This window comes from Bufo bufo, chromosome 2 (assembly GCF_905171765.1).
Source record: "Bufo bufo chromosome 2, aBufBuf1.1, whole genome shotgun sequence".
Taxonomy (NCBI): Eukaryota; Metazoa; Chordata; class Amphibia; order Anura; family Bufonidae; genus Bufo; species Bufo bufo.
The window spans coordinates 246921512-246947610 of NC_053390.1; the positions used below are offsets into that span (position 1 = coordinate 246921512).

The 26099-nt window shown below is 42.0% G+C and overlaps 1 protein-coding gene across 1 annotated transcript in view; it reads left to right on the plus strand.

Annotated features, from left to right (window-relative positions):
- Positions 1-11686, plus strand: part of GNB1L (G protein subunit beta 1 like) — a 50614-nt gene extending 38928 nt beyond the window's left edge. Inside the window, exons 6-7 of the mRNA XM_040416328.1 lie at positions 10053-10268; positions 11231-11686. Of these exons, the coding sequence (XP_040272262.1) occupies positions 10053-10268; positions 11231-11497 (483 nt within the window). The 3' untranslated portion in view covers positions 11498-11686. The remainder of the gene's footprint in view (positions 1-10052; positions 10269-11230) is intronic.
- Positions 11687-26099: the final 14413 nt, after the last annotated feature.

Consider the following 26099-nt stretch of genomic DNA (forward strand, 5'->3'; position numbering starts at 1 on the left):
TCAACATAATAACTCATCACCATTATTTAAATGATTAGGTTTTCATTTAATTTCACTCATAGTAATTAATTCTCTCACGTTTTTCTTATACTTTTATATTATATATATTTTTTTCACTTACGGTAATCATGTTCTCATTATTCACGGTTGTAATGCGGCTTTTTATGAAATTGATTATGGATGTCGCTTTAGGTTATTTTACACATCTCATCAAGTTTCACCAATTGTTGTACACCAATTGAATACGTTTATGGGATTATTATTATACATGTGCACTTCCATTCCCTTTTTCCCCCTTTTTTTCATTTCCCTGGTTTTTGCGCTGTTATGCAAGCCTGCGCATGCTCTATTTGACTCCCTGGTGCCGCTGATATCATCTCCGTAATCTCGCAGGATGTATCGGCGTCATCATGTGACCCGATGTAGAACACGTGTCTTATTTCGCGTCACAAAGCGGCGGCCCGTGATATCATTACTATATTCAGTTCAGGTGTGCACGCTAATGCAATCTGTGTTAGGATTGGTTGGTGGGGGTATTTATTGTGAGTCCTGTGCTGATGACGCGACCCCCCCCAGACGAAGGTTCACTGAAACGCGTGTCGGGGTTAACGCCATCCCAGAGGAGGCACAGTATGGGTAATATATTCTGCCTTGATGTTTTAGAATATCGATATAATTGCACTTGCAATTTATTCCTTTACCATCACGTGGAGCAGTATAGATTTTTGCCAATGTGATTTCCTCTGGTGATGTCACCTTGTCCCTGCACTTGTTTTTTTTTTTTTTTTTATAGTGTATTGTCCTTTTGAATCATGTTTAATAAATTATCATTGTATTTTCATGCGGTCTGGTAGACTTTTTGTGATTAATGCCATAGACATGTGTCTAGTTAGACATAATTGTTGATCGTGTTGCGATATCAGGCCACTTTTTATAAGTATATTTTGTTAGAAAGCGATTGTCATGTACTGTATGATCTCTGATTTTTATTTTTTGCATTATTTATGGGATAACCCCTTTAAGGCATATTGTATGGGTTTAAATTATGGATCTGTAACAACTGATTGAGCAAACTGCATTCTCTTCACTGGTAGAGCTAACCCATCAGTAGTGTTCTCATGAATGGAGACATAAGCATGGCAATAAATATACGGTACAAGCCAAACACACTACACTACAGTGGTCTGTATAATATCTCTGAAGTAGCTGATCAGCGATACAATTTACACACATGTTGGCTTAGTTTCCAGTCATTTTAGATGGACATTATCATCAAAAAAAAAGTATCACATATTAACTGCCTGTATGGGAATATTCTATGTTTTTGTTTAGTTTTTTACAAAACTTGGGTGGATGATTTTCTGGATATCATTTTTTGAAGTCACTCAATGTAATCTACCTCCTATCCTGGCTCTTGAAGCTCTTCCTTGGTTTGCAAATTTTCAGCACAGCAGACATCCTCGCTTGACACTCTCAATCAGACCATCAATGCGGCCAGAGAGAGAAGGGGGATGAGTGACTCTATTGTAGCATAAACCATTACATTGATAAGTGCAGGGCTCTTCTGTGGATATCTTTATCTAGTCCTATCAAGAGCACAATAGAATTGTCATACTGTTATCCGAATTCTGCAATCTACTATTTTACTAACAGATAATCTTTCCCTCACAGCATAAGTAAAATAACAATGTTATGTGCTGTGCTGATGGATATAGGACAATATTTTATATTTCATTTTCAATTGCGTAGTACTTCTGAAATTAAAAAGAAAAAGCCAAAAATTCTTTACAAATTGTTTTCTATGAATATTGGGGGGGAGATATACTAATACTGGTCTTACATTCGCCGTTAAAGCAAAATTTATAAATGTGATGTGTTTCTACGCCGTCTGTGCACCAAACTTTTCGATCTGCTCCAGCTATGAGATGGTATAAGTTTACACCAGTTCCTAGCTTAAATGATTACTAGATCTTGCGGGCCATGGAAGCCATGCCGCCTCCTGCTAAACCCCACTCACTCTTCTCAGGACAGAAAAAAAGTGGTGAGAGAAGTCTGTCAGAGGGGTGTGTCCTCTTCATGAATTGTTATTTCATGAAGAATACAGGTTTTTACTAGAAGACATGTCAAAAGCAATTGTATTTCAGAAATACTTTGCAAAACATGTTAGGACATTACCAAGATTTTCCGAGATTTAAATACTGATCGGTAAGGGTCCTACACCAGAGACCCCCGTCAATCAGCTGTTTGAGAAGGCATTGGCACTCCTTTGAGTGCCGCGGCCTTCTCTCAGCTTTTCCTAGGCCAAGTTATGTCACGTTCATCGATCACATGTCCTAGGAGCAGTTCATCCCCATAGAAGTGAATGGGGCTGAGCAGCGATACCAAGCACAACCGTTATGCAATGTACGGTGCTGTGCTTGGTAAGCATGGAGAAGGCTGCTGGTGCCTTCTTAAACAGCTGATTGGTGGGTGTTAAATGCCCACCAATCAGATACTGATGACCTATCCAGAGGATAGGTCATCTGTTATAAAATGCCAGGTAAACCCTTTTAAATGTTGTCTAAGGCCTCATGCACATGACCGTTCTTCGGGTCCGCATCCAAGCCGCAGTTTTTGCGGCCTGGGTGCGGAACCATTCACTTCAATGGGGCCGCAAAAGCTGCGGACAGCACTCCGTGTGCTGTCCGCATTCGTTGCTCCGTTCCATTTTGCGGACAAGAATAGGCATGTCTACAATGGGCCTTCCGTTCCGCAAATTGCGGAAGGCACACAGGCGGCTTCTGTTTTTTGCGGACCGCAAAAAATGGAACGGTCGTGTGCATGAGGCCTAATACTAATTATCTTAAAGGGGTTGTCCCACAAAAAATATTCTACAGTTTTCAAACCAGCGCCTGGATCTGAATACTTTTGTAATTGCATGTAATTATTAGTTATTCAGTAAAATGTATTTGTATAGCGCCACCTGCTGTTTCTTGTTTTTCTTATTTCTTTGTCCTGCTTGCTGAGATGACCGCACATGCTCAGTTTCATCCTTAAACTGCCTCCTGGGCTGTGATAGGGAGAACATGGACACACCCCCTTAGCTGCAGCAGACAAGACACTCCCCTTGAGCAGTCAGCTTCATATAAATCTAGCACAGCAATGAATGGGGAGATCTCTGGATCCATGTGCGGCACAGGGCTGGTTCTAGCTTTGTTAGAAAGAGATTGTCATGTACTATATGTTGTCTGATTTTCATTTTTTACATGAATCAAGGATAACCCCTTTAATATACCGCTAAATATTCCACAGTGCTTTATAATAGGAGAGTTAATCAAGTAAAATGAAAAAAAATAGAGAAGTCACAGCCCATGAGAGCTCATAATCTAAAAGGAAAGGCTGAAGTGACGCAATAGATACATGATGCTAGTTTGTTCTCAGGGCCCAGCCCCTTGTGTTGGCATGGGGAATACAGCTCCAGGAAGCAGTCAACCAAGTTAGTGTCTGAGCCAACACTGGCCAATAAAGGCCTGTTTCCCACAGGCGTATTTGGGATGTGAAACGCGCTCCTTGTGATGGCTGTATTTCCCGGGCTAAACACTGCTCCTCTGCCCTGAACTCACTGCATCCTAATGATCTGTGATGCCGTGTGTTCCTGCCTGACCAGAGGTCTATTGTACTGTACTCACGTACTGCCATCAGTGTAGTACAGAAGACCCATGGTCAGGTGTGAAATTGGCCATAAGGTGCAGAATGATGTCCAAGATCAGTCAATTGAGGAACATTTTGACAACCGCTGTACTCCATGGGTCTTTGGGAAGCTGCAATCATCCAAGCATTTTACCTGAAGCTGTAGGTCCACCAGTTTGAGAGCCACTGTCTGTTAGTGACTATCTGCTCTGGCCCAATGAGGAAGGTTTTACCTAGAGACAACATTAAAATGGCATTATTGTCGTAAACACTCACATGGAGCAAAATTCCCATTTAAAATGTTAGTGCCTATGACTTAATGGGCTGTTAACCCCTTAGAGACCAATAGTGGACATATTTGTTGCCAGCAGATGATTCATCAATGTGATCTTATGGTATTGGCCAGTATGCCCACAAGTATGCGGTGGCAGCATGGCTGTGTTACCAAACGTCTAGGATTAGAGAAAACTCTGATCTCTGTATTTTGACTCCTTAGATGCCTCAACCAATAGCGACTGTAGCACCTAGCCTGTTTGGCCCTTTTGGAATATAACAGACATGCAAACTTTGCTTTGGAAGCTAATATGAATTAATCATGCAATAAAGAGATTGTAGTTTCAAGTGCCCTATTGGGACTAAAAAAAAATTAAAATTTTACTTTCTATTTTAACTCTCCTAAAAATAAAAAATAAAACTACTGTATTTTTTGTACTAAAAGAGACCCCTGTCCCCAGGTTTAGACAGCAGGAAATCGTAAAATTTATATTTTATACTAATTAAAACTTCCCTGATAGTTTCGTGAAGTGGAGGGGATCAGTAACACTAACTTTAATAGTCTAGGGTAGAAGGGATTAATAGTTTCCAGTCAGGTCCTGTTAATCCTAGTCTGTCATCTTTTAACTAATGAAACAAACAGCAATCATGCATGTGGTGACATGATAGGAGTATCAACATCGCAAGCTTCAGTTTACAGTACAATACTATATCCACTGTGTAGACCTCTTCTTACTGGTCTGACTCCTCCCACTGGTGATATCTTTAAAGGTCCTTTAGCTACACTAAGTCTGAGCTTTCATGTATTTCCCTGCTGCCTGGGGATCTTCAGCATGGGGAGGTAGGTGTTTCTCACAGTCCTCTCCATGAGCTGAATGACCTTTTGGCCTTCTTCTCTCCTACCTGCACTGATCGCATGGATCGGTGTTGGGCAGGAAGAGAGAGATTTGTGTAGACGCACAGCTCTCACTGATTGGGCAAATCGCTGTATAAGCACTCTGCCAGATCACTAAGGAAACAGTCAGGGGGTCTCACACTGCTGGAGCACCCTGACTGCAGACTATAAGACTTTTAAGCAAGATTTTTTCCTGTTATGAAAAAAATGTATAACCTTGCCTCCCAAAAAACATATTAAGTCATCAAAAAGTCTTCTGTATCCCAGAATGGTACCGAGATAAAAAAAAAATTACAGTCTGACTGCAAATGGCAAGACCTCTTCACATCTACGTTGGCAGAAAATTAAAAATGTTATGGATGTTTGTATATGGTGATGCAAAATACAAAAGATTTTTAATAAGTTATTTTACTATGCAAAAGTAGTAAAACCTGAAAAAAACTATATAAATTTGGTATTGACATAATCGTACCAACCTGCAGAATAAAGTTATCATATCATAAATATACTACATGGTGAACCTCTGTCAAAAAAAAAAAAAAAAAGTTATGATTCTTTTAAAAACATTTTAGCAAATTCCATGTTAGAAATTCCAAATGCTGCTCCTTTCCATCTGAACCCTAGCATATGCCCAAACAGCAGTTTATGACCACATATGGAGTGGTGTTGTAATCGGGAGAAAATGCATAACAAATTGTGGAGTGATATTCTCCTATTATCTCTTGTGAAAAAGAAAGTTTGGGCCTGAAGCACAATTTTCTTGTTAAAAAAAAATGCCCTCGAGCACCATATGGTGCTCCTTGCTTTTTGAGTGCTGCCGTGTGCACATATGGGGTATTTCTGTAAACTGCAGAATCAGGGTAATGAATATTGAGGTTTTTTTTGCTGTTCAACCTTTGTGTTACAGAAAAAATGGATTACAATAGAAAATCTCCCAAAAGAAAGTGACATTTTTAAATTTCACCTCTTCTTTTTTGCTTTAATTTCTGTGGAATACCTAAAGGGTTAACAAGATTTCTGTTTTAAATAAATTGAGGGGTTTTGTTTCTAAAATGGAGTCATTTATGGGTAGTTTCTATTATCTGAGATTCTCAAAGTGACTTTGAAACTGAATTGGTCCTTTAAAAAAGGTTGGTTTTGGAAATTGTCTTGAAAATTTTAAAAATTGCATCTAAAATTGTAAACCTAATGTCTTAAAAAATAAAAATTACAAATTGATGCCAACATAAAGTATACATATGGGAAATGTAAAGTAATAACCTATTTTATGAGTTATCACTGTCTGTCTTAAAAGCAGAGATTCAAATTTAGAAAATAGTGAATAGTGAATTTTCAAGCATATTGAGGCAAATTTACCACTAACATGAAGTACAATGTGTCACAAAAAAAACTGTCTCAGAATGGCCTGGATAATTAAAAGCATTCCAAGGTTATTACCACATAAAGTGACATATGTCCGATTTGCAAAATTTGTCTTGGTCAGGAAGGGGGGTAAATGGCCTCGTCTGGAAATGGTTAAAAAAAAATTACAGCTACCTTCAACAATAATAATTTAAAAGTATGTTGATGCAAATGAAAAACCCCTTTCACATTATATTGCTAAATAATTGCCTAACTCATTGCAAAGTATCTCCATTATTCCAATTACTACTTAATTTTTGTTAAAGGTTTTTTCTACATTTTTTCCCCCCGCTTTTTCTTTAACCCAGAGGCTTTTGTTGATGATATAGAAAGCTTAGGCTATAACTGAATGCATTAGGAGTCTCCTCTTTCTTGGATCACTTCTAAAAGAATAAAAAGTATGAATTGTGTCTCATATATCGTTAACTTTAAGAGGCAACAGACTTTTACATTCACTCTATCTACACAGACAGACTGGAATTATGGAATTTGTTTTGGTGGACTAGATGGTGGGTTGTTCCATACCATAGCTGGGCTTCTCATTCTGTTTGATTTGTTTTCTAGTAAAGATTAATTAGGTTCACACTTGCGTTGTGGTGAGGTGCAAAGCTGCTCTACATCCGCACAGGTAAACAAAGAAGAGGCAAGACCATCGCTAACACATGCGATTCATTCATGTTTAAAGGGGTTTTATAGGCTCCCAATATTGATAACCTATCCTCATAATAATATACATAGTAACATAGTTTGTAAGGCTGAAAAAAGACATCTGTCCATCTAGTTCAGCCTGTTATCCCACTAGTTGATCCAGAGGAAGGCAAAAAAACAACAACTGTGAGGTAGAAGCCAATTTTCCTCACTTTAGGGGAAAAAATTCCTTCCCAACTCCAATCAGGCAATCAGAATAACTCCCTGGATTAATGACCCCTCTAGTAACCATAACCTGTAATATTATTACACTCCAGAAATACATCCAGACCCCTCTTGAATTCCTTTATTGTACTCACCATCACCACCTCCTCAGGCAGAGAGCTCCATAGTCTCACTGCTCTTACCGTAAAGAATCCTCTTCTATGTTTGTGTACAAACCTTCTTTCCTCCAGACGCAGAGGATGTTCCCTTGTCACAGTCACAGTCCTGGGGAAAAATAGATGATGGGAGAGATCTTTGTACTGACCCCTGATATATGTATACATAGTTCTTAGACCTTGCCATAGTTTTGATAATTTTTCAGGGTACTGTAGTCCTCTGAACACTCTCCAGCTCTGCTATGTCTGCCTTGTTCACAGGAGCCCAGAACTGTACACAGTACTCTATGTATGGTCTGACTAGTTGTTTGGAAAGTGGTAGGACTATGTTCTTATCACGGGCATCTATGCCCCTTTTGATGCAACCCATTATCTTATTGGCCTTGGCAGCAGCTGCCTGACACTCACTTTAGGTAATTACTATCTGATCGGTGAGGGTAAGGCACTATCACCAATCAGCTGTTTGTTGCAGCCTTCCGGAACGGCAGTGTAAATGGAGAAGAAACTATGGCTCCATTCAAAGTTTAGTGACCAGTATTCCGGCACGACCATTACCCTTTCAACGGAGCTGAGGATAGGTCATCAATACCCCTTTAAAGAGCAGTTCTAGGAAATGTCAATTTTTCTTTTTTATTTTTTTTTTTATATATATTTTTCTCCTCTATTTGAAATTGATGAAAAATTGTCACAAAACGCCATAGGCTGACAGACTCTGTCATGGCACAAGTGAGATCTTGGTATATGCACATACAGAGGAGTCCTTTATAAATATATAATCTGAAAGAATGACGCAATTATGTTTGTTCATGCATAATACAATCAAATGAATCCAAACATGGTACGAACAGCATGAATCTCACTGCATAACAAACCAAGGCTTTAAACCTGACATTCCCCTGGGATATTTATCCTGGCTTGACCAGTTCCTGTCTGACTGGTTATTATGGTTCACTCTAGTCAGATGATGAATCCCTTTCTCTGAAAGTGACACTTTATCCACTGAAGTTCCATCTCCGTGGAGTTATTTCAGAGGCTAAAATAAATGAGGTGTCTGGTCAGTATGTCATGCCCTTTGACCTCTGCCATCATTAATCAAATGATAACTGATTAGTTACAGTAATGGTCAGACTCCATGCTAATCCTTCAAGAAAAGTTTTTATTTTTAGAATGCAAGATCAACTTTATTATAATTTGGCCTTTCTTTGTACAACACGTGGGGGGGTGTAATATTTATTAACAAACATACCTTACATTGCATAGTTCTGTACTGCTCCATTTTGAGTAGAGTTTCATGTGTGATTTATTATTTAATTCCAATGTTTTATTTTTATTTTATTCTATTAAATGTATTCTGGATGGATTAGAGCCATGTATCATATACATAATGTAGAGGTTTGCACAGTTATAAGGCACTTTTATAGTAAGACATGTTCTTTATCTAGAATATACCTTAACATTTTCCTTTTTTACAGTTGACATATTGATGATTTATGCATAGGAAGAGGAGTACCTGTAGCTTTATAAATACAGTTTGTTACGTACCTTGTACTGATCTCGAGCTATAGCATTAAAATGAGCATTTTTCACCTATCCGCAGGATAGAATACTGCGCTGGTTTTTCTACATCTGTCCAATAGACTTTAAATGTAGCAACATTGCACTCCATGTAAACTCCTCCTCACCACGGTCTTACACTGAATAGGACCAGAAGCCTTGGGACCCCTGTTCAAATGACTGTTGTATGCTCCATCAATCAGACATTTATCACTTATTCTGTGGATAGTTGATAAATGTAATTTAAAGGGCGTCTGTCAGCAGATTTGTACCTGTGAAACTGGCTGACCTGTTACATGTGCGCTTGGCAGCTGAAGGCAACTATTGGTCCCATGCTCATATGTGCCCGCATTGATGCTAAAACTGATGTTTTAATATATGCAAATGAGCCTCTAGGAGCAATAAGGGCGTTACCGTTACACCTAGAGGCTTCGCTTTGTTTGTAACTGCTGCACCCTTCCCCATTTTGATTGACAGAACCAGGCAGTAAAAACATCATCATGCCAGGTCCTGTCAATTTAAAGGAATTATCCAATAGTAGAAATACCCCTCCTATAGACTATACTTACCCGTTCCCTGGCACCTGCGTCCCTCGGGATTGCTGCACGGCCGCTGATGCGTCTCCCCAACACGCAGATCAAAACAGCTGCCAAGTGCACATGGAACAGGTCAGCGAGTTTCGTAGATCTGTGGACAGATTCCATTTAAGGTAGATTCACACCACTGTTGGGACCAACATTTAGAATATATTGTGGGAAATTCTTCTAATCTATAAATATAACATACCCATAGGCTATCTTTATTCAGACACATACCAAAGCAGCAGCCTTGGACATGCATTTGGCTATACTTTTCAATACCACTGTATAAAATGAAAGCTGGTAGATACATGTAACTGTATAGTTATGCATACATGCTTTCTCCAGGTTGTTTCAGTTGGTGCCACTGAATGTGATGCCCAAAAATGGCATGTACCTAAAGTCAGCATTCCCTGCTGATTCAGTGTCTGCTTCTCTGTGTTTTCACACCAGGCAGTGAACAGGAGCTCATCTTCGCTTTCAGAGATGTATCTTTTGACAGACTGTTGACTGATTCCCTTAGCAACCAGCATAATGATGTGACTAAATGTAAAGGTCATAAATGTTTAACTATAAAACAATTGATTGCGATATTTACATGTTGTAACATAGTAACTTTGTATGCCCTTTTAATGGAGTTTTCTTTGTTAAAAGCCAAAATCTGGACGTAGCCCTTTGCTTGTTGCTGGCTATGAGGATGGCTCAGTAGCCCTATGGAATGTCTTGGAGCACAGATTACTAAGTAGGCATATATTCCACAAGGAGCCTGTTATGTGCATTGACTTTGACTGTGACAATGCCAGAGGGGTCTCTGGATCCTCTGAGAATATATTGAATGTCTGGAGCATTGATGAACAACAGAACTTCAAGGTAAGAAGTTCCATATTGTTGGTTTAGTTTTCATAATTAACATAGCTCAATATCCATTAGTCATCTAATCACAGGCTGGATTCAGTTCAAAGGTCCGGTTGAGATCTTCTCATGTGTGGTGTTCTTTAACTTTCATTTTACTAGACATTTTGCTTATTTTGCATTTCTGCGATATTCCCACTTATAAATAAACTAGATTTTTATCGGGGTGTAAGCCAAAAATATTTGTAACAAAGTCTATGTCACTAATTTATCAATTTCACTTATATGCAACTGTTTATCGTGACCAGTAATAGTACAGCCTGGATCATGAACACTATGGATAACCCCGTTTTTACTTGTTACGTTGCTCTGCTTTGAAACGTATGTACTTTATCTCTTACAATGTGTTGGCCTCTGCACAGCTGTAAGGGAATTTGTGACATTTGATTTGTTCCATGAGCTTTATCTCATAGTTTTTACCTAAATGGTCTTAAGGAGCATTAATAAAATAAATATATGTTCCTCCCACATAAATGATAGGGATTGTGAGCATTTTCAGTTGTCTTTTCCCACTCATCCATTAATAATGCAAAACAGATGTGAGAATGGTGCATTCCCGGTACCTGAGCTAATGACATCATGTGGGAATCAACAGTTTCTCTCCAGTCTTTTTCCCCAATAAGCAGCCCTTTTAACAGTCTTGACATCAGTGGAACCCTGGGCTTTAGTCCAGTTGCGTCTTCAGTAGGAAACCGTTTGGATTCCAGCAAATATTAGACAAGCTGAATTATATTAATAAGAAGAGCCTGCGACGGGGTAGCCTGGATTAGCACTGCTTGCAGCAGGCCAGTAATGGTGTGCCTCCTTCTTTGCAAACACTGCGTGTCGAGCATTCATGAAATAGGTTGTGAATCTCCAGAACCTTGCCCTCGGTAAAAAAAAAAAAAAAAAATGAGTCTGTTTTGTTCTTTTTTCTTAAGTATTACAAAGCACAAGAACTTGTCAATCCAGGAATTGCTGATGTCCGAATACGTCAGGACAAGAAGATTTTGGCAACAGCTGGCTGGGACTATCGTGTTCGGATTTTTGGGTGGAAGAAAGTGAAGCCATTAGCAGTTCTCCAGTACCATTCTGCAATGGTGCACTGTGTGTCCTTCTCAGATCACATCATTCCTGAAGAAAGACTGCTGGCTGCCGGCTCAAAAGACAAAAGAATTAGTTTATGGTCAATATATTCCCAAACCTAGAAAGCAGTGGCATATTTTATTCTGTGTATGTAAATTGTGTTTCAAGTTGCAAAGACACTTTGGTAAACCAAACAGCAACTACAACAAAAGTGATGAATTTCTGTGGTTTGACCTAGCATTGTATTCTATAATGTCTGGATGCTGATGTGTAAAGAGGCCTCTTGTAATAAATATTTTTCACTTTTTCTTTCAAACCAGTTATGTTTCTAATATGCTCCATGAACATTAAATAACAAACTGGCAGTACATACACCAGTGTTGAGTTATCACCTTGTTTCCATCTATTACTTCATCCCACATACATTAGCCCTATTACTTTTGAGAAGCTCATTATCTCCTGGCTCTGAGGCCCCGACACACAAATTTGCTCTGACTTTTCTTGTTCAATAAAAAAAAATGCAATAGGAAATGCTCTATTTTTTATTTATTTTTTGCATACCGCATGCATTTTTTTTAAATGGTGTTTTTAGCCTCATTAGCCTCATCGTTATAAAGCCTCATTCACACGTCAGTGTTTTGGTCAGTGATTTCCATCAGCGATTGTGAGCCAAAAGTGTAGGCTACACAGAGATCAGGTGTAATGGAAAGATCTGCTCCTGTTCTGTGTGTTTAGAGCTATACCTGGTTTTGGCTCAAAATCACTGACCAAACACTGACATGTGAATGAGGCATAAAGGAGATTTCAAAGCACCAACAGCTTAAACTTGCTGTATTAAAAAAAAAAAGCACCAGAGACCCAAAAAGGCCAGTAGCAAAAAGACACCCTGCATTTCATATTTTCATATACTTTCAGTGAACATCTGGAGCTAGTGTTTTCACTGTGAAAAAAAACAAAACTCATGTCTAATTTTGGCCTTGCTATTACATGTTGGTAGGCAATATTGAGGGAAGGAGTAATCTGCGAGTGAGTTTAATTTGCTGACCTAAAGTTGTCAAAGAGCCAATAACTGATTTCAAAATGTGACTCTTCTGGACTAAGCAGATCGGAAGCAATGGCAGTTTGATAAAAAAAAAAAATGCACAAGGCAAGTCTTGCCTATTTTAAAACATATCTCAATATACCATTATGATGAGATGAAGAACGGTTCCCAACAACCCTTGCTGGATCTCACTTATAATGAGGTATCTGTAAAGAATAAATCAAGGCAACTGGACTTACTGTAGATTTCTTGAAAACGTTTCACTCGTTCTTCCAACGAGATTTCTCAATTCTGAGTGACTGTACAAGAATTCTCTGGGAATAAATATGTAACTGAATCAACATCTGGTAATTATACCCAGCATGGGGTCAAAGGTGTTGATTCCATTATCCTAATTGGAGTCAGTAGGTGATAATGACCTCCCAGAAAAAGGTGTCAAGACAGCATTGTATGTGGCAGACAATAGATATCTAACCCCCCGCCTCTATTCAAGCTTGGCTTCTCCATTTTTATGTCGATGGCCTGCTTCACACCTCGTTTGTACCAATCGGCCTCCTTATCCAAAACACGTACTTGACTGTTTTCAAAGGTGTGACCTGTTTCTTTTAGATGTAAGTACTCAGCTGAATCTTGACCAGAGGTTTTGGCTCTTCTATGCTGAGCCATACGCTGATGTAGTTGTTGTTTTGTTTCGCCGATATACAGTTCTGAGCATTCCTCATTGCACTGGACTGCGTACACAATGTTGTCCATCTTGTGTTTTAGGCGTTGGGTCTTTTGGGTGAACCAGTTGTTGCCTCAGTGTGTTACTGGGTTTAAAGCAGACAGGGATGTGATGTTTACTAAAAATCCTTTTGAGTTTCTCAGACACCCCAGCTACATATGGGATAACCGTGTACTTACATCTAAAAGAAACAGGTCACACCTTTGAAGACAGTCAAGTAAGTGTTTTGGATAAGGAGGCCGATTGGTACAAACGAGGTGTGAAGGAGGCCATCTACGTAAAAATGAAGAAGCCAAGCTTGAACAGAGGCGGGGGGTTAGACATCTATTGTCTGCCACATACAATGCTGTCTTGACACCTTTTTCTGGGAGGTCATTATCACCTACTGACTCCAATTAGGATAATCGAATCAACACCTTTGACCCCATGCTGGGTATAATGACCTCTGACCCCATGCTGGGATAATTACCAGATGTTGATTTAGTTGCATATTTATTCCAGAGAATTCTTGTACAGTCACTCAGAATTGAGAAAGCTCGTTGGAAGAACGAGTGAAACGTTTTCAAGAAATCTACAGTAAGTCCAGTTGCCTTGATTTATTCTTTACAGATATACAGTGACCTGGATAAATGAGAACCTTCACAGACTTATAATGAGGTCTTTAAGGTTTTCTTTGGAGTTCAAGTATTTTTGCTGACAAGAACAGTACTGCAGACTGTGCCATCTGAAATGATGAAACAGATAGCATAGTAATGTGAACATAAACTCCTTGACATCAGGTTTTTCCCATAATTCTGTTAATACGATTTTAATTTATTTATATTCAGATTCTGATCTTCACGAGGGGCTTTTTTTTATCACTCAGATTACACTAGGCACTGGTCGTGCGACAGTTATCGCAGCTAGGATCACAAAGTAGTGGTCATCACATAGAAATAAAGGAGATCACAGTGTGTGTCCCAAAAAGATCGAACATTAATTTCTATGGGATCACCACTAGAGTTGAGCGAACACCTGGATGTTGGGTTCGAGAAGTTCGGCCGAACTTCCCGGAAATGTTCGGGTTCGGGATCCGAACTTCGTCCCGAACCCGAACCCCATTGAAGTCAATGGGGACCCGAACTTTTCGGCACTAAAAAGGCTGTGAAACAGCCCAGGAAAGAGCTAGAGGGCTGCAAAAGGCAGCAACATGTAGGTAAATCCCCTGCAAACAAATGTGGATAGGGAAATTATTTAAATTAAAAAAATATAAAAAAAAATTAACCAATATCAATTGGACAGAGGTCCCATAGCAGAGAATCTGGCTTCACATCAGCAGAGAATCAGTCTTCATGTCATAGTAGAGAATCAGTCTTCACGTCATCCACCACTGGAACAGGCCACTGTCACATATTTAGGCCCCGGCACCCAGACAGAGGAGAGAGGTCCCGTAACAGAGAATCTGGCCTTATGTCAGCACAGAATCTGTCTTCATGTCATAGCAGAGAATCAGGCTTCACGTCACCCACCACTGGAACAGGCCACTGTCACATATTTAGGTCCAGGCAGAGGAGAGAGGTCCCGTAACAGAGATTCAGGCTTCATGTCAGCAGAGAATCAGGCTTCACGTCACCCACCACTGGAACAGGCCACTGTCACATATTTAGGCCCAGGCACCCAGGCAGAGGAGAGAGGTCCCATAACAGAGATTCAGGCTTCATGTCAGCAGAGAATCAGTCTTCATGTCATAGCAGAGAATTAGGCTTCACGTCACCCACCACTGGAACAGGCCACTGTCACATATTTAGGCCCAGGCACCCAGGTAGAGGAGAGAGGTCCCGTAACAGAGATTCAGGCTTCATGTCAGCACAGAATCAGTCTTCATGTCATAGCAGAGAATCAGGCTTCACATCACCCACCACTGGAACAGGCCACGGCACCCAGACAGAGGAGAGGTTCATTCAACTTTGGGTTGCCCCGCAATATAATGGTAAAATGAAAATAAAAATAGGATTGAATGAGGAAGTGCCCTGGAGTAGAATAATATATTGTTAAGGGGAGGTAGTTAATATCTAATCTGCACAAGGGATAGACAGGTCCTGTGGGATCCATGCCTGGTTCATTTTTATGAACGTCAGCTTGTCCACATTGGCTGTAGAAAGGCGGCTGCGTTTGTCTGTAATGACGCCCCTTGCCGTGCTGAATACACGTTCAGACAAAACGCTGGCCGCCAGGCAGGCCAGCACCTCCAAGGCATAAAAGGCTAGCTCTGGCCACGTGGACAATTTGGAGACCCAGAAGTTGAATGGGGCCGAACCATCAGTCAGTACGTGGAGGGGTGTGCACAGGTACTGTTCCACCATGTTAGTGAAATGTTTCCTCCTGCTAACACGTTCCGTATCAGGTGGTGGTGCAGTTAGCTGTGGCGTGGTGACAAAACTTTTCCACATCTCTGCCATGCTAACCCTGCCCTCAGAGGAGCTGGCCGTGACACAGCTGCGTTGGCAACCTCTTGCTCCTCCTCTGCCTTCGCCTTGGGCTTCCACTGGTTCCCCTGTGACATTTGGGAATGCTCTCAGTAGCGCGTCTACCAACGTGCGCTTGTACTCGCGCATCTTCCTATCACGCTCCAGTGTAGGAAGTAAGGTGGGCACATTGTCTTTGTACCGGGGATCCAGCAGGGTGGCAACCCAGTAGTCCGCACACGTTAAAATGTGGGCAACTCTGCTGTCGTTGCACAGGCACTGCAGCATGTAGTCGCTCATGTGTGCCAGGCTGCCCAGAGGTAAGGACAAGCTGTCCTCTGTGGGAGGCCTATCGTCATCGTCCTGTGTTTCCCCCCAGCCGCCACCCCGCTGTGAACATGCTTCATCCTCGTCCTCCAGTAGTGGGCCCTGTCTGGCCACATTTGTACCTGGCCTCTGCTGTTGCAAAAAACCTCCCTCTGAGTCACTTCGAAGAGACTGGCCTGAAAGTGCTAAAAATGACCCCTCTTCCTCCTGGGCCACCTCCTCTTCCATCATCGCCCTAAGTGTTTTCTCAAGGAGACATAGAAGTGGTATTTTAACGCTGATAACGGCGTCATCGCCACTGGCCATGTTGGTGGAGTACTCTAAACAGCGCAACAGGGCACACAGGTCTCGCATGGAGGCCCAGTCATTGGTGGTGAAGTGGTGCTGTTCCGCAGTGCGACTGACCCGTGCGTGCTGCAGCTGAAACTCCACTATGGCCTGCTGCTGCTCGCACAGTCTGTCCAGCATGTGCAAGGTGGAGTTCCACCTGGTGGGCACGTCGCATATGAGGCGGTGACCGGGAAGGCCGAAGTTACGCTGTAGCGCAGACAGGCGAGCAGCGGCAGGGTGTGAACGCCGGAAGCGCGAACAGACGGCCCGCACTTTATGCAGCAGCTCTGACATGTCGGGGTAGTTGCGAATGAACTTCTGCACCACCAAATTCAGCACATGCGCCAGGCAAGGGATGTGCGTCAAACCGGCTAGTCCCAGAGCTGCAACGAGATTTCGCCCATTATCGCACACCACCAGGCCGGGCTTGAGGCTCACCGGCAGCAACCACTCGTCTGTCTGTTGTTCTATACCCCCCCACAACTCCTGTGTGGTGTGGGGCCTGTCCCCCAAACATATGAGTTTCAGAACGGCCTGCTGACGTTTACCCCGGGCTGTGCTGAAGTTGGTGGTGAAGGTGTGTGGCTGACTGGATGAGCAGGTGGAATAAGAGGAGGAGGAAGCTGAGGAGGAGGAGACAGGAGGCAAAGAATGTTGCCCTGCGATCCTTGGCGGCGGAAGGACGTGCGCCAAACAGCTCTCCGCCTGGGGCCCAGCTGCCACTACATTTACCCAGTGTGCAGTTAGGGAGATATAGCGTCCCTGGCCGTGCTTACTGGTCCACGTATCTGTGGTTAGGTGGACCTTGCCACAGATGGCGTTGCGCAGTGCACACTTGATTTTATCGGACACTTGGTTGTGCAGGGAAGGCACGGCTCTCTTGGAGAAGTAGTGGCGGCTGGGAACAACATACTGTGGGACAGCAAGCGACATGAGCTGTTTGAAGCTGTGTGTGTCCACCAGCCTAAATGACAGCATTTCATAGGCCAGTAGTTTAGAAATGCTGGCATTCAGGGCCAGGGATCGAGGGTGGCTAGGTGGGAATTTACGCTTTCTCTCAAATGTTTGTGAGATGGAGAGCTGAACGCTGCCGTGTGACATGGTTGAGATGCTTGGTGACGCAGGTGGTGGTGTTGGTGGTACATCCCATGTTTGCTGGGCGGCAGGTGCCAACGTTCCTCCAGAGGCGGAGGAAGAGGCCGAGGCTGCAGCAGCAGAAGAGGCCGAGGCGGCAGCAGCAGAAGAGGTAGCAGGGGGAGCCTGAGTGACTTCCTTGTTTTTAAGGTGTTTACTCCACTGCAGTTCATGCTTTGCATGCAGGTGCCTGGTCATGCAGGTTGTGCTAAGGTTTAGAACGTTAATGCCTCGCTTCAGGCTCTGATGGCACAGCGTGCAAACCACTCGGGTCTTGTCGTCAGCACATTGTTTGAAGAAGTGCCATGCCAGGGAACTCCTTGAAGCTGCCTTTGGAGTGCTCGGTCCCAGATGGTGGCGGTCAGTAGCAGGCGGAGTCTCTTGGCGGCGTGTGTGCTGATTTTGCCCACTGCTCCATCTTTTGCTACGCTGTTGGCTCGGTCTCACCACTGCCTCTTCCTCCGAACTCTGAAAGTCAGTGGCACGACCTTCATTCCATGTGGGGTCTAGGACCTCATCGTCCCCTGCATCGTCTTCCACCCAGTCTTGATCCCTGACCTCCTGTTCAGTCTGCACACTGCAGAAAGACGCAGCAGTTGGCACCTGTGTTTCGTCATCATCAGAGACGTGCTGAGGTGGTATTCTCATGTCCTCATCATCAGGAAACATAAGTGGTTGTGCGTTAGTGCATTCTTTCTCTTCCACCCCTGGGGAAGGGCTAGGTGGATGCCCTTGGGAAACCCTGGCAGCAGAGTCTTCAAACAGCATAAGAGACTGCTGCATAACTTGAGGCTCAGACAGTTTCCCTGATATGCATGGGGGTGATGTGACAGACTGATGGGCTTGGTTTTCATGCGCCATCTGTGCGCTTTCTGTAGAAGACTGGGTGGGAGATAATGTGAACGTGCTGGATGCACTGTCGGCCACCCAATTGACTAATGCCTGTACCTGCTCAGGCCTTACCATCCTTAGAACGGCATTGGGCCCCACCAAATATCCCTGTAAATTCTGGCGGCTACTGGGACCTGAGGTAGTTGGTACACTAGGACGTGTGGCTGTGGCAGAACGGCCACGTCCTCTCCCAGCACCAGAGGGTCCACTAACACCACCACGACCATGTCCACGTCCGCGTCCCTTACTAGATGTTTTCCTCATTGTTCCCGTTCACCACAATTTTGAAAATGGCAAATTTGGGAATACTTTTTCAACCCAGAACAAAAACTGTGCTTTTACGGTCACTACAAATAATTTGACCAGCTAAAACAGTACTGATTTGGAGGAATATAAATGTCAGGGCTATTTTTTAGGCGCTGTGTGACAGGTATACCTTTAATCACAGAATTAGACTTGTATCTGCACTGTAGCGTGTGTGTTAAGTTTTTCAGAATAACACTATCAGCACCTTGAATCTAATATACCCTTTTTGGGATAGATTTAAAGTAGGCCTGATATAGCAGAAACTACTAATTTTGAGAATGGGCAAATTTGGGAATAGTTTTTCAACCCAGAACAAAAACTGTGCTTTTACGGTCACTACAAATAATTTGACCAGCTAAAACAGTACTGATTTGGAGGAATATAAATGTCAGGGCTATTTTTTAGGCGCTGGGTGTCAGGCTCAACTTGCCCCTGATGTAGTATATGGCCAAAAAATAACCACACTATTGATGGTTAAATGCACTTGGGTGACACAGGCTCAGCCTGCACCTGATGTAGTATATGGCCAAAAAATAACCACACTATTGATGGTTAAATGCACTTGGGTGACACAGGCTCAGCCTGCACCTGATGTAGGATATAGCAAAAAATAACCACACTATTGATGGTTAAATGCACTTGGCGGTAGCCTGTGCTGGTGCACCACAAGCCACAAAATGGCCGCCGATCACCCCAGCACTTCAATGATCCACAGCTGGAGATCGATCACTGAATTAAGTCTTTTGGAGGAGTTAATCTGCCTAATCTCGCCCTAACGTCGCAGCAGCAACCTCTCCCTATGCTTGAATCAGCAGTGACGTGCAGCGCTACGTGACCCAAGCTTATATAGAGGCTAGGTCACATGCTGCACTGGCCAATCACAGCCATGCCAATAGTAGGCAAGGCTGTGATGGCCTCTTGGGGCAAGTAGTATGACGCTTGTTGATTGGCTGCTTTGCAGCCTTTCAAAAAGCGCCAAGAAAGCGCCGAACACCGAACCCGAACCCAGACTTTTACGAAAATGTTCGGGTTCGGGTCCGTGTCACGGACACCCCAAAATTCAGTACGAACCCGAACTATACAGTTCGGGTTCGCTCATCCCTAATCACCACTACTCTGCGATCACAGCCACGAAAGCTGTTGCGCGACCAGTCTTACCGTGTAGCCCTATCCTTAAACTGCCCATTGGAATGGGACAGAATCTTATGGTTGCTATAACATATTAGATGAATGACAGCTAAACTCACCAATTTCAGCAGGTCTAGCTGGCCACCTAACGTGTATGAGGTCATCCCAACATTTTCCCAATGGCAGATGTTGGGGGAAGAAGAGTCTGCTGTGTTAAATTTCAACATGCCTGCTCCATTTGTCCTCAAAGGAGTATAGTTCCCACTGGAGATTCCTGGAAAGGGCTAATTCCCTTCTAACTATTGAAAATACATGAACAGTCAGTCAAGCTGAGCATGCATGTGTACGGGGGGTTCAGAAGAAATAGCTACTGGCTAATTCACTATATAATATGTATAGCCCCATTTAAAGGGTTTCTGTCACCCCACAAAACTCTTTTTTTTTTTTTTGGATAGTTAGATTCCTCATAGCGCGATATAGGAGAATATAATAGTCTTACTTACTTTCATGCGGCCGAATCTTTTTAAAACGAAGTTTTATAATATGTAAATGAGGGCTCTACCAGCAAGTAGGGCGGCTACTTGCTGGTAGCCGCAGCAGAAAACCGCCCCCTCGCCGTGTTGATTGACAGGGCCAGCTGTGATCTCCTCCTCCGGCCGGCCCTGTCAGTAATTCAAAAATCGCGCGCCTCGCGTCATTCGGCGCAGGCGCTCTGAGATGAGGAGGCTCGTCTCCTCAGCACTCCCTCAGTGCGCCTGCGCCGATGACATCACCGAAAGAGAAGACGTCATCGGCGCAGGCGCACTGAGGGAGTGCTGAGGATACGAGCCTTCTCATCTCAGAGCGCCTGCGCCGAATGACGCGAGGCGCGCGATTTTTGAATTACTGACAGGGCCGGCCGGAGGAGGAGATCACGGCTGGCCCTGTCAATCAACACGGCGAGGGGGCGGATTTCTGCAGCAGCTACCAGCAAGTAGACGCCCTACTTGCTGGTGGAGCCCTCATTTACATATTATAAAAGTTCGTTTTATAAAGAATCGGCCGCATGAAAGTGAGTAAGAGCATTATATTCTCCTATATCGCACTATGAGGAATCTAACTATCCAAAAAAAAAAAAAAAGAGTTTTGTGGGGTGACAGAAACCCTTTAAGCAATGGGATATTAGCATGACAGTATAGATTAAATAAACTTTAATTGTGATTCCTTACTCAAAAACCTTAATAAGATCAACCTTTGAACACAGACACATTTACAGTAAATAGGCCATTAGTCATAGCATTATTCAGAAGACAAAGTAATTATAAATTAGCATACTAATGATCAAAATAGTACAATAAAAAAATAAATTCATGGGCCAAAGATCTAGAGTAACAGGTTTTTTAAAATTGCAATTATATAGGTAGCTAGATAGGTAGCTAGTAATGAATAGGTAGATAAGAGACAGTTCTGTATCTGCTTACCTCTCCTCTGCTCCACCTATTATATCATTAGCATCATAGGTTCAGTGTATGACCACTTAAAAGTTGCATTTTAGAGAGAATTAAAACGGGTTGTGTAGTGTCATGATCATCAATATCGGCTCGGCAGGGGCTCAACCCCCAGCACCCCCATTCTGCTCCTGTGTGCGCTGTGCCCACGCCATCAAGCTTGTAGCTTCCATGCAATGTAATTACAGCTTCCTCTGTCACTCAAGTGAATGAACGAAGAAGCTGTAATTACAGATCAGTAACACAACCCCTTTAAATGAATTATCATTTTAACTGTCCACTTCCAGCAAAACATTTTTTCTCTATTCTACAGATCTGGTTTTTAGACATGTTCTATAAAGGACAACATTTGAAAGCAACTACAAAATGTTGAAATACTAAATTTGTTGTCTGCCTAAAAGTCCTTTTAGTCAGGCCGATGATGGACCAAACAAGTTCATAAGAATGTTTGCTCCAATTCATCGGCCCATCTAAACACCCCATCAGCCAACAAACGTGTTTGGATCTTACACAGTGTATTAGCATAACATGCGAACGTAAACGGGATGGCAAACTATATGGGGAACAAGCAATCAAACAAACTATAGTTTGTCCCCATACAATTTGTATTGGACCTAAAGGGCCCTATGAACCAAGCGCCAGTCATTGATTACTGCTCCTTATAGCCCCATATGTTAAAGATGTTTTCAGAGATCCCCCGCTGATCAGTTCCTGTAAGTGCCATGGCCATCTCCCAGCTTTCCCTACGCCAGAGATATCACGTTCCTTGGCCCATTCTGACCTCATAAACACTCATTTAAGCCATATTCTTATAAGTTTGATAAAGGTTTAGCTATAATGAATGTTTAAGGTGTTAGAGATAAGGCTTCACATGATCCATCAGCTGACTGGACTGAGGAGTGATACTCTGCAAACAGACTGATTTTATTTATTTTTTTGTATCTCAAAAACGGCTAAACCAATTAGACCAATTAAAAAAAAAAATTTGTAGCCCGAAATAAGTACAATACAATCATAAAAAATTGCCCTGAAGGTGTCCATGGCCTCTAAATTTCATTTTGATCTACTTACTAGACAATTGTTTAGAGATTCATTGCATTCGCTACCAACATGTTCAAAAGACCAGAGGTCCTGTGCTTTTTAAAATGAACTAGTTCCTTTCCTCTGTTTGCACAGGAATACATGCATGGGGACATTCTTTTGGCTGTTTATCTGTATGGGAAGCTAAGACTTTTAAGTGAAGCTATAAAATGTGACCCAAGCCATATAGGCAGTAGTAAAGCCTGATCCACCTGATGAGAGGACCCATCATCAGACTTTATGTACCAGGCTAGTCTCATTTTACTAGTATTTTGCCAACATCAACCGGTCTTTATTCTGTTAGTAGTCTTTGAACCTTTACGGGATGTTGGAAATGATATCTGTGAAGAAATTTCATGATGTGCAGGACCACAGCTTTAAAAAAAATAATGTTGAAAACCTTGTGACCAGAAATGTCCTTTTGGATTCTAATTGGTCAGAACTGCCATTTTGACCGGGGTCAGCACCTCTGTTTCCTTTACACAGTCAGCACATAATATGCTAGCTATTTATTTCTTTTTTTTTTATATACACAGGACATTTTTCAGCTGCTTTCTTTTCCAAGACCAATAACAAGGTAAAATAGGTCCTTGGAATCCATGTGTAAAAAATGTAATTTGCGTGTAAAACTCCAGCTCTTTGGGCAAACTGCCAGTCAAGCAGCATGTAGTTCCCAGACCAGATGGCAACATCAATATTCCTTTGTGAACTGCAAGCTCTCTGCACTGAGCTACTGCAAAGGGGTGTAAATTTGTTCCCAAAACATTTGGCTGGCCTTGCTCCTTTTATATATTTTATCACTCTTTAATTAAATAGACTTGCTGGTAATTATATTTTATTTCTTAAACTATGCTTTCCTTTGTGTGGGATAAATCAGTGCAATATGCTGAAGTCCCTATTACTTTTTTGCCTTTTTGAATTTGGCTGTAGCTAGAAAACGTAAATAGTTGAGTTATATGTGCTTGCTCATACAGCAAGATATTGAATATTTGTGATAAAAAGTAGTTCCTGCTTTCTTTTCTCAAATTACTATGTTAAAATGTTCTTTAGTTTTAAGTAATGCTAGTCTGAATTGACAATAAATAGAAGTTGTGAGCAAGCAACTTTAAAGAGGGTTGACCTGTAATGAAGTGTTTTCCTGGCTGCAGCGTTGACTTCAGATCAATGACATGTCACTGCTGCTGCCAATAACTGGTTTCAGTGGTGCACTAAAGATGCTTGTGATTGCCTGCAGTGGTCATGTGTTGTCAATATGATGTCAGTGCTGCAGCTGGGAAAACAGAGCCCTGTCTGGAGCATGAAATCTGTCAGGTAAGTAATCATCTATTCTTTATTACAGGTCGATCCCCTGATTTGTCCAGTTTCCTCTTGAAACGGAACCAGCCCTTTAATGCTGGCTTCACACACACAAGGGATTGTTCATATCATCTGGCGCATCAGTTTTGGTGCCAGATGTAAAATAGCCAGACAAAAGATCTGCCTATAGCATTCTGTCCAGAGATGTCACGTTATGGAAGTTGGAATGGTGCACATACACATATATCAGTTGTGTCCAGCTCCAGGAACAAAATAAAAAACAACTGACTCAGCACAACTATATGTGGGCCAAGCCTTATCAGAACATACACTTGAGACGAGTGTCCTTCAGCCTACATCTATCCCAACTCCTCTGTATGCATGCAAGCTTGTATTGGCGCTAATGTCTGTGAAGCTTATGAGATTTGAACGTGGGTGGGACTTTGAGAGGGTGATTAACCGCTCTGGTATAAGGTTCTGTTGCACAGTACTGATCTGTGAGTCCTCCCTGCTGCTGACATAATTTTCTTGGCTGTAGCAGTGACATTCAGTGTGCAGCCAATCACTGGCTTCAGCTATATATGGGATGTTACTGCTGAGGCCAGTGATCGTGAACAGAGGTCACCACTGTAGCCAGGAAAATGACATCACCTACGGTAAGGACTGGAGCACAGTCCTGGATGCAGCAGGGGAGAAAAAGGGTAAGTATCAATTATGTTGTTGTTTTAGCATATGTACCGGGGTGGCTCAGACAACCCCTTTGATTCTACTGGCAAAACTATTTATTTAACTTGGATAACCCATTTACACCTTTTCCTCTCCATCTCTGGGTAGTTTTGAAATCCTCTTTGGACACTAGAAATGTTTTTGCTCTTCTCCAGCAAAGTGAAGAAACAATTCACAGTAGTGAGTTGTTCATCTTGATGGTTGCTGTATTGAAGAGCTTACATTAGTTATACACTGCACTGTATACATTTTGTTTACTGGCTACCTTTGTATAGAATAGTGCAATATATTATGCAATTGTATACAGCAAAAAAGGGTATAGGGACACTCTTTTCTACCCTTGTGAAGTGAATGATGAACTATGCATATGTTTGATGAATATGCCTGGAGATTTCCCAGTGTCAGAGCAACATTATTTCCTAATGTGTATGTTTGTTTCTTTTATGCTGTTTTTAGCTTTTCTTTATATGTTTGTGTTTTAGTCAGTGTTAATAATTTCCTTACAATGCATCATTACAAGCCTTCGGACTCTTTCATTTTTTTCACATATTCTTATCTTGCAGCCTTTTGCTAAAATATAAAAAAATCAAAGCCCCTTCCTCCATCATTCAACAATCAGTACCCCATAATTTTCGAATTTTTTAAAATGTATTAAATGGGGAAAAACAAAAATTTGGCATGGCCATAAGTATTCAGATCTTTCAGATCCTTTGCCATGCCCTTTAAGTCGTAGCTCTAGGAGCCTCCCATTGCTCTTAATCGTCTTTGAGATGTTTATACACCTTGATTGGAGTCCACCTGTGGTAAATTCAGGTGATTGGACAAGATTTGGAAATGCATACCAGCATAGCAAAGCAAAAACCAAGCAATGAAGGGGAAGAACTACCTGTAGAGTTCGGAGACAGGATTGTGAGGCACAGATCTAGAAAAGGGTACAAAAAGTTTCTATGAAAATTTTCAGCACCTGATAAAATATCAGTCTTTATTTAATCTTGGAGCATATACAAGTTTTAAATCATATTCATATTTATGCTTTTCAAGTGATAAAACACTCTTAATGATAGCATAGTGAACAATGATAAAAATGTGCTTAAATGCACAGATATAATAATAAGAAAAAAAGGAAAACCAGGTATCTATAAAACCTGTGTGTGTGTTTATCTTATATGCAGGGGCGGATTAAGTGCATGATAGGCCCTGGGCTGTCTACCCAACTCATGGTCTAGGTGCAGCTCTGTCTCATCTGAGTGATTGGGTCTGATCTGTAATACCAAGCACAGTGCTATCAAATAGACATCGCTGTGCTTGGTAAGGAGCAAAGAGGCTGCGGCGCTCACTTTAACATCGTGGTCTCCTCAAACAGCTGATTGGTGGGGGTGCCAGGAGTCAGACCCCCACCATCTCATAACTCTGAGTACAGATTTCATAGATGTTACCTGCAGTCCTATGTAACACCCTACATAACACAGTGAACTATTGTGTTATGTGGGGTGTTACATAGGACTGCATGGAACATCTACTACATTATCTGCACACAGAAAGTTTTCACTGTTATCTGGGCTGTTACATAGGACTGCAGGTGACAAATTAAAATTTTAGTTGCCAAGTTTAAAATACATACGATTATGATAAAAAATAAAATAAAAATAAAAAGACTTGGTGGAGAAGATGATACACAGGTCACAGTAGTGAGCCCGCTCTACATATAGGGGAATACAAAATCACATACCTGTTACATCCAGTGACCTCTCCTGTCATGTAGATCTTCTCTTTCCTCTTCTCCTCCGTTTGCCCCAAAACGCCATGACA